Source organism: Lolium perenne, chromosome 7 (genome assembly GCF_019359855.2).
Source record: "Lolium perenne isolate Kyuss_39 chromosome 7, Kyuss_2.0, whole genome shotgun sequence".
NCBI classification, from domain to species: Eukaryota; Viridiplantae; Streptophyta; class Magnoliopsida; order Poales; family Poaceae; genus Lolium; species Lolium perenne.
Window position 1 is genome coordinate 315,891,688 of NC_067250.2, and position 9,641 is coordinate 315,901,328.

General features: G+C 47.8%; 2 protein-coding genes across 2 annotated transcripts; one reads left to right on the top strand and one right to left on the bottom strand.

Moving 5' to 3' along the window:
- The first annotated feature begins 4,489 nt into the window (after positions 1 to 4,489).
- Positions 4,490 to 6,580, top strand: LOC127317759 (NADPH HC-toxin reductase 1). Its single transcript, XM_051348359.2, has 5 exons — positions 4,490 to 4,660; positions 4,743 to 4,921; positions 5,230 to 5,454; positions 5,564 to 5,943; positions 6,107 to 6,580. Exons 1-5 carry the CDS (start codon positions 4,525 to 4,527, stop codon positions 6,267 to 6,269), a joined length of 1,083 nt encoding a protein of 360 aa, XP_051204319.1. The 5' UTR covers positions 4,490 to 4,524; the 3' UTR covers positions 6,270 to 6,580.
- Positions 6,581 to 7,311: 731 nt separating this feature from the next.
- LOC127317758 (putative F-box protein At1g19160) lies at positions 7,312 to 9,401 on the bottom strand. The gene is made up of 3 exons (XM_051348358.1): positions 9,139 to 9,401; positions 8,876 to 8,949; positions 7,312 to 8,782 (listed from the first exon to the last, which is right to left on the bottom strand). Exon 3 carries the CDS (start codon positions 8,757 to 8,759, stop codon positions 7,539 to 7,541), a length of 1,221 nt encoding a protein of 406 aa, XP_051204318.1. The 5' UTR covers positions 8,760 to 8,782; positions 8,876 to 8,949; positions 9,139 to 9,401; the 3' UTR covers positions 7,312 to 7,538.
- Positions 9,402 to 9,641: the final 240 nt, after the last annotated feature.

Genomic DNA, 9,641 nt, shown 5'->3' on the forward strand with positions numbered 1-9,641 from the left:
CAGTTAAATATGGTGTGTGCTAGTTCCTGGTTCATCTCTGTCTAGACAAAAGATTTGTAGCTTTCATGGTTACAATGTGGCTGATTTAAGAAGAACCTTTTTTTGTCTTCATGTGGCTCATGTCCGTGACCACATGGAAAACCCTGCCATCTTAGTGATATTTTCCTGGGTAGAAAGTTAATAATTTTTCCTTATCTTTTCCATGTGGATCAAGCCATCACATTGAAATCCAAAAACTTCCCAACTATTCTATGTTTCTCTGGGCTTTCAATTATGGCCAGGCTTCACGAAATATACTGTGGCGGCAGTTTAGCTTCGAAGTTTCTTTTCGGAAAATAGACTGTTGCAGCAGTGTAGGATGGTGTATTCTCCATTGTTTCTGCAAGGCAAACTGCATGGTCTGCAGTCTTTTCTACTCAAGCACACTACTTGACTGAACTAGTAGCACTGAAATCTCTTAGTGTTGTGCAAGTAACTGATACTGGTAGAATTCCTATATATCATCTTTCTTTTTCCAAAAAGAAATGCTGATATGAAGTGGAGTTGCATTATTCGGTGTTCTTAGTTTGTTTAGTTGACAAGGTGTTCGAAGTAAGCAAAGATAAGACTGAATATTGGTTACCTGCCTGAATGCTGGTTATGGTGAGTCATTCCATTGGACAGAAGTTGTGGTTTCATGTGTCCTGTGAACTGTACTTAAAATATCCCATAAAAATAGATGAGTGTAAAGCAACAAAAAAAATTATGGGAAATGTGGGTAATGATTGTTCTAAGAAAGTAATGATTCTCCTTAAAGGAAATATATATGGAGGCAGCGTCTTGACATCTGAACTAGAATTATGGTGCTTTTCGGGTATAATTATTGTACTTTTGCAGTATCTCTATTGACCTGTTGAGCTCGTTGTTCAGATTTTCGGGCTGTTTTCCCTAATTCTGTAATGCCATGTAAGAACTTCCTTCTCATAGTTGTCAAAAAATGGTTTGCTTGCGAAATGGTATCCAACTTTGAACATTCTTAAAAATACTATATTTGCACAAAATCTGAGATGTACCCTAAATCGGTAGATATGCTCCAAAGAATGGCCCTTAAATGAGAAATTACTTTTAAAAAGTATTCTTTGCTTCTCCATGTTTATTTACAAATATTACCTTAACACTAGAAGAGAGATGTGGCCGGTTGCATACGTGTTGTAACTTGTACGCTATCATCTCTGATGGTCCCATCTCGGCCAATGGATTTGCTAACTGGATCATCAGAACCATCAATGCTATATGCAACCTCTTCAGTTTTTTCTTGACCTGGCCATCGTTTTCAATCGTTAGAATTTGCATAGGTAGATTGAAGATAACTCACAACAACTTGTATGTTTTCATGGCAGCACTTGCTCTTGGCCTTCGCATTCTACGGTCTTCTGCTATCATAATTTGGTGTTCATTACGATGCCTTGATCACTATTGTTTAATGTCGTGGACTATGGACTATCTATGCTATTATAGCTTTTCTACTGCTTGTGCCCAGCATTTACTTTCAGTGTGCTGTTTTTTTGCGGTTACGAAGCATGAACGGCATTGTTAAGACGACATATTCAGTCTTGTTAATACTCTTTGAGTGCATGCTTTTGACGCCAGATATGGCATTTTGATTTGTGGTAATTGTTGGTTTGGATCTTTCTTTCCATAATCTGATAGGTCATCTTTGCTGATCAGTATGTTATACCATCTAGCTGTTCCTGCTCGTTTGTGTTGAGATTTTTTTGTCAAGCAGTGTGCTAGTGCATTGTCTGTGCCCATTTTTATCTGGGCATTTAATCATGGGCTGCTTTCGAAATGATTGTGGTGATATATCACAGTTCCTGATGGTGTTTGTCCATTGCTTCTTTCCATAAAAATTGAAAATCTGCAGTATTTTCTACTCAAGCACATTGATGGATTTACTGATACTACTGACAGAGTTGGTATCTTCCTACAAAACAGTACTTTTTAATATTATTTTTCTTTCTTTGTTGCCCTTTCACATGTTTCTGTATCCTCAAAGAAAATGTTGCTATGAACTGGTTGGGAGATTCTGTATTTACAATTTTTCTTGTCGATGAAAATGATTTATTTATAGCGTCTTATGGCATTACCATATTTTAGATGCGAGCAAGTTGGTAACCATGCTTTTAGACTTGCCTGAAACTTTGGTTGTCCATGGTTGGTTTGGAACAAATTTAGCATGCGTCGCATAGCTGTGTACGATTGGCACCCAATTAGCCTTCTGATGGTTACTTCATTAATTAGTCATTCTTGAAACGGCGCTCTGGCTTTTTCATCTTGGGTGTAAATGAACTTGTGCAATCTTGGATGTAAGATGCATTGTTTCACCTGAATGTTCTAAACTCATAGCTTGCTTCGACTTTAAATTAACGAAGTCATCAACCGGCTAGGAGTTACACCAGAAGTTACAAGACACTTGCGCAAAGCGCACAACGAAACCCAAAACAAAAGACAACACGGACAGCATCAAGCCGAAGCGTTAGCTTAATCTATGAAGAGGGAGCTTGTCTTCTGCAGCACCGGAGCAATCACGACCAAGTCCACACCAACAAACCTCCACCGCATCAAGACTGCAACCCACGGGAAACTCAACGACGAGCCGGCCACCTAGCAGAGCTTGAGGAACTAAAGGAGGGGGTCTTGCGGCGACACCTCCAAAAAAGTTGAATGGCGCAAGAATACGTCATCGTCGTCGGCAGAAACAAAGGTCCCGCAATTTTTTCACCCAGACCCGAGAGCCACCACCTGTGGAGCTCGGGCTAGGTCCAGACCAAGAACACACATCTTTCCCTAACATTGGGATAAGCACACCGGCAAGAGCTACGACCAGACGCCGCCCTAGCAAAGCCCCCCAAGGCGCTAGGAAGAGCATCAGCTACCGCAGCAAACCGTGTAAAAGCAACCAGGCCAACGCTGTGAGAGGACTGCAACACCAGCGAGAGGTCACATGGTAATCCACAAGCCACTACTAGAGAAGCATGCACAAAGTGAGAGCCCCAGGGAGAGTAGATTCAGACGGAGGGACAGAGTCCATCACTTCAAACAGGAGACATCATCGAGACGTCTTCAACAAGGGAGCAACACCCGCAGGTGACGCCGTCACCGGCACAGGCCACAACCATGTGCAGCTTTCGCTGAGGTCCAAACCCGATCAAAATTCCGGTCGCCATCGCGAGGACGTAGAGCAGACAAGTCAGCAATCGCTACTGCGCCCCCAACCAAAGCCGCACTATGAACTAGCACCAACTAGACTCGTCTGCAGGGTGAACGCAGACGCTGGCTGGCAATGCCCGGCCAGACCCAGATCTAGACGTCAATGACGCTAAATCGGCGGCAACCCAACTACCTCACCATCCCTAGGCGCACCTGCACTAGCACGATCAAACTGTTCGGAGGGAAAACCATACTACCGCCGCGGGAGCAGCAATAGTACTGGGCATGCTGCCAACCCGGCAAGCATGAGCTAGCCTAGGGACCCATCCCAGATACCAACAAGAACCTCGCCCCCAAGGGACGTCAAAACCGCCGGAGAGCCCCGAGAACCCTGGACTCCGACGGCAGCGAACGGCCAGGTCGCCGGATCCGAGCCCTCTGGACACAGATTAGGTCCGAGAGCAGACCAACATGGCTAGATCCAGTCGGGCCCTGGCAGGCCCAGATCTGGGCCCACAGGCCCAGATCCCTCCGCCACACGCCAACCCTAGGCGATCCAGCCGCCGACGGACCGAGCAGCGCCGTGCGCGAGCCCTCCACGCCGCAGCCGCCGACCACACGGCCGGAGCAGCGCCAGCCCAAGCGGGAACTGGTGCGCCTCACCGCGGCAAGGGCGAGACCCGCCCCGTCGGGCCCTTGGGGGGGGGGGGGGGGGTGAGGCGGAAGGGTGGGGGTAGAGGAGGGGGACACGGGGGCGCCCCGGTCACCCCTCGGGGGGAGCAACGGGAGCGGTTTTCGTTCTTTTTCCTCCTCTGTTGTCAAATTTTAGAAGACATGAATTTGGATGATCAATTAAGAAACGCTGCCAGGCGTCGTCACCATAATGGGAATTTTTGTGCAAACGCTAATATTTTCGCTTGTTAACCGGGGAATATTTTGAGATATTGTTCATGAAGGACTAGTTAAGGAATGAGTCAATTGGATTATTATCTTTCCTAGAGAGACAAACATGACGACATTTAATGAATATGTTGCAGAGTTAGTCACACCTCAACCGTATCAGCCTTAAGCTATGATCTACCAAGCATGGAAGTTGCTAAATAGAAATGATTATAGAGAGTGGATTTTGTAAAAGTATCTATTTTCGTCACCCAGAAAAATTAGAAGGATCTTCCTCATAATGGTTTTATGGAGTGTAATGTAAAGAAAAGTCAAACAGTCAAACCTCTTTGCTTCTTGCATTCTTCTCTCGAGTAGTATAAAGTGGAAGCGGCCCAGCTCGGCTCCTCCTCCTCACTTCATTCGCAGCAGGTTCTTGCCCGTCAGTCAGCGGCTATGGAGGAAGAGGGGAAGAGCGGCGCTGGCGGCACCAGGGTCTGTGTGACCGGCGGCGCCGGGTTCGTCGGTTCCTGGCTCGTCAGGAAGCTTCTGGAGGCAGGGTACACAGTCCACGCTACCCTGCGAAGCATCGGTACCCGCGGGGATTAGTTTACTCTGTAGCTCGTCCTGCGCGTTCGGTGGAGGAGTCTGATCCGGTTGGTGGCTGGCTGCAGGGGACGAGGGGAAAGCGGGTCTGCTGCAGCGGCTCGTCCCCGTCGGCGCGCCGCCCGACAGGCTGCTGCTGTTCCAGGCCGACCTCTACGACGCCGCCAGCTTCGCGCCAGCCATCGCCGGCTGCAAGTTCGTCTTCCTCGTCGCCACGCCGTCTGCGCACGAGGCCGCCGCCTCCAAGGTAACTGAAACTGAAACTCAAAACCCATGTTTAAAAAAAAAAAAAAATGAAACTCAAAACCACACGCTCCGATTTGTCATTTGTGGCATGGATAGATTCAATTAATCTGCAGTATAACCAGTTCATGATCTGGTCGCTGTCCGAGCATGCTCATCCTTGTGAGATTAATTTCTGGTATGTTCTGTTCTATAGGGAAATAGCATGGGGCTGTTCACAAATACATTTTCAGAACTCAGAGCCAGTACACAACTAGTACTACTCATGCTAAATTGCTGATCGGATTCAGTGTTACTGCCTTTTGTTGCCAGTACAAGACTGCGGCGGAAGCAGCCGTGGATGCGGTACAAGTGATCCTCCGGCTATGCGAGGAATCCAAGACGGTGAAGCGCGTAATCCACACCGCGTCGGTATCGGCTGCCTCGCCGCTCACAAAGTCCTCCAGCGCTGCCGCGACGGTGTACAGAGATTTCATTTCCGAATCCTGCTGGACTCCTCTCGACGTCGATTACCCTCTCCGTAACCCGCACTTCGATGTGAGTGGTCTCGTTCTTCAGATTGAACCATGGACACATGATCTGAACTTCAGAAGCAATATTTTGTCATCCGGCCAAGTGAAAGTACGTACTGTGTGATCACCTGCAGAAGTACATAGAGTCGAAGCTCGTGTCGGAGAAGGAGCTCCTAGGCTACAACGACGGCGAGATCCCGGCGTTCGAGGTGGTCACCCTGCCCTGCGGCCTCGTTGCGGGTGACACGGTTCTCAGCCACATCCCGGAGACAGTGGAGAGCGCGGTGGCGCCGGTGACTGGGCGCGACCCCTACTTCACGCTGCCGAGGATCCTGCAGAAGCTGCTGGGCTCGGTGCCGCTGGTGCATGTCGACGACGTCTGCGCGGCGCACATCTTCTGCATGGAGCAGCCTTCCCTCTCCGGCCGGTTCCTCTGCGCTGCCGCCTATCCAACAGTCCACGACATCCTGGACCACTACGGGAGCAAGTTTCCTCACCTGGACCTCCTCAAAGAGTAAGCCCTTCACCTGCAACTCCATCAACAACTGTGTGTTCTTTGTTATATATGGTACATAGTTTGCCACTCTCTCGATGGTTCGGGGTCGAGCATCTCATGAAATTCCATGATTTGTTTTGCTTCTGTCGATTGGTTGATTGACTGACTGAATTGGTGCCAGGACTGATGACGTACCTGTGAGGGTGCAATCGGAGAGAGACAAGCTGGGCGAGCTGGGTTTTAGGTACAAATACAAGATGGAGCAGATACTAGACGAAAGCATCAGCTGCGCGGTGAGGTTGGGCGCTCTGGATGCATCCAGGCTCAGCGTGCAGCAGAAGTGATGAACTCCGGCTGTGTGGAGTGCACAACAAGTGATCACAGTGATGTCCGGCACTTCACAGCCATACAAAGTAGTACATTTGTTAAGAGAAGGAAGCCGACACATAAATAAGTAAACAATGCATCGTTAGCAAACGATTGACAGCTTACTGTTTGGTTTTTTGCTATAGCAACTAGAGAAACTTGCAGTTGTGAATTACCGGTGCTATGTGCTCCCTTCTCTCCGATAGTTCATTTACATGCATGGAGAAAATTGCAGACTTGAGGTTGCTGACTTAGCAAAGACGTAGAGATTGATTTTGCTTTTCTCTGTTGTAGTACTCTTTTTTCTTTCTCTCGTTGAGGTTGGACAGCTGATGGCTCTTTTGATGCAATTCAGTTTTACATGGAGAAAGAAGAATGCAGAGTTCTTTCTTCAATCATATAGCATTGAAGTAGCAATCAAACACGAAACCGTGCTAACTAAATACCGTAATACATGCAGCGTACCAAGTATGCCCAATGAAAAATGTTCACACAGATCGAACTAAAATTTCTAGTAGTATGCCCGGTGAAACCTACAAGTTACAACCAAATTGCACGCTGACCAGCAGAGACAGAACAAAAAGGCTACGGAAGAGACCTAGAATAACATTTTAAAATTCTTGGGAGTCACTGCTAAGTTATTTTTTGACACCTGAGTTACTACTAAATTGCACACTGAACAGCCCAGAATAACATCTTAAAATTCTTAGAAGTTACTACTAAATTATTTTTTTGACACCTGAGTTGCTACTAAATTGCACACTGAACAACAGAAATCAAACAAACAACCTATGGAAAAGATCCAGAATAGTATTCAGCACAAGAAAATGGTTAGGACTCACGACTAAATTGCGCACTTAACAGCAGAGGTCAAACTAACAGCCTATGGAAGACACCCAGAATAACGTTCCAACAACTAAAAATGCCTTTGCTTAAATAACATGAAAAATCTCTCATATCAGCGATGCCTTTCGTGTATCTTAACCATGCAAAAAAAAAAGTAAATTTGGCCGGAAGGGAGGAACAGAAATGAAGTTGTAATATCATAGATCAGTATGTACTCCCCAGTACAGAACATTAACAAGATGTTCGAGACATGATAATAAGAAAGAACCATATGATGACAGCGAATGTGCTATTGCAACCATCCAAAATAAAATGTTCTAGTGGTAGCACTAATAAGTAAGAAGAGATCAATTATAAAAGGCATGCTCTCAATCCGAAGGCAAAGCAGTAGTCCTGAACATTCAGACATGCCCTGTGTAGAACGGAGACTCCTCATCTTCTTCTTGCATCCCATGATAAGGAATTGGAACAATGCTCTCTTGGAAGCGGTGCTGAGTAAGCGAAATCTGATATTGACATGTTCCAAGGTTCACAATTCCTAAGAACTTTCCATCAATATCGCAGCGCAGCACATGTTTTCCATTGAACTTGATCAGCAGCTCACGGTCGTTGAGCACAACCATATCATTGAACAATGTCACCGTTGAATCAAGCGGTGTTTTCTTTTTCCTTTTCTTTTTCAAAGAAGTTGTATAAAGTCGCCGTGATGAGTCCACCGTTGACAGGTCAATCCGGCACTTGAAAGCCCAGATCTCAGCCTCGTAATCCTGCATCACCCAGACATTTATAGTGATGAAATCGGGAGCCGAGCCGCCCCAAAAAGCAAGTGTCCCCTTCATGTCGAACAACTTCCTATTATAGCACAGCTGGCCGGGACTGCGCACCCACCGGAATGACTCAGCTTCTGTGTCAAACACAATAATGTCTCCGCCACCTTCCGTGATGTCACGGGCACCATAAGGACACCAGTGCAGGTTGCCACGGTGCTGAACTGGTGGCGGACAATGGCGCAAATCTGTCAGCCGATTCAGTAACTTCTGTTCAACAGAAGGCAACGAGACTGCTGGCATTGTGACTTTGATATGCCTTGACTCGTCAGATCCCACTGTGAGGTTGTGTAAGCTGTATTTAGGATAGTTCTGTGAGACCAAGAGCACCCTGTAATCCTTAGTTGGATGGTGCCGGTAGAAACCAATTACAATGTTCACAAAGCCTTGGCCATAGACAAGCAGGGGTAAGAGAGCATGCCTGCGGATGACAGGATTGCAGATGTATAATCGGGGTCCATAGTTGACGATGAGGAGGCCATCACAACTAGCGAATAAGGCATTATAACGGGTTTTGGAGCCCGGGAGGAAGGGCCAGAGCTGTTGACCAGATGCGCCAGCACCAGTGTAGACTGCGTAACTGGAAGGCTTCCGTTGTCCGTCTATGATGGGGAGCAATGGCTGGCGGCGGCGGTGTTCGAGCATGAATTGAGGCGTGGAGGTGGCATGGTGCCACGAGGTGTTGACAGCACGGTAGCGGCCGACGTCCTTGGACAGCAACCGGATGAGTATCTGATCGACGATGATCTCCTCAGGCAGGTCCTCAAACTGGGTCGCACGTCTCCTGTCCGACATGGTGCTCCGTCGAGTGCGGCCAACTGAAAAGAGGTGGCAAGATTTAGTACCCTTGAGGGCTAGCACCCCTGCAGGCCAGCTTAAACTAAGAAGACAAACAAGTACAGATGGTTTACCCTCGGAGACAGGACGCGCGGAGCGACGGCGGCGAGCTATGGCGGCATCTAGAGCTTGTTGGGTTCCGTCGCCTCTGGACACGAATGCAAGGGGGATTTTGAGCGCGAAAGGTAGATGGAGAAAACGCTAGGGGGTTCGAGCGACGGCGGCGATCTATGGCAGCATCTCGAGCTTGTTGCGAATGCAAGGGAGATTGAGCGCCAATGGCAGATGGAAAAATAAAAAAAGGCACCGGACAAGTGGGAGGTGGCCGGTTTCTCACCGGCGGCCTGGAGAAGTTTGAGGCTGAGTGAGGCGACGGTGGCTGGCCTCAAACCGAGCTCGATCTGGAAACCATTCCGCGAGGCGCCGAGGTGAAGGACATCGATCTGGACTTCAGGAATCAGGAGGCGAGCTAGATTGATCCCGTTGGGGAATGGGGGCGAAAATTAGGGCTCGCGGGGTCCCTGTAGGATGGAGGAGATCCACCCGGTCGCCCGGGACTCGTTTCCTCGCGGCATCTCGAGGGGCGCCATGCTCAAATTGTCCGCGGACGTCCCTTTGCCTTTGCATCCCGTGTTTGCATCGCCTGGCAGACACGAAAATAACCGCGAGGCACGAATTATCCGTTTGTGTCAGGGGCCACCCAGCATTCGGACGCATTTTAGACATCCCACTGATTTGTTTTCCTGCTCCTTCTTTTCTTTTTATTGAAGAAATCTCAATTTGTATGAATGAGCAAGTTCAAACGCGAAAACAACTAGTACTGATCACTCGAATCGAACT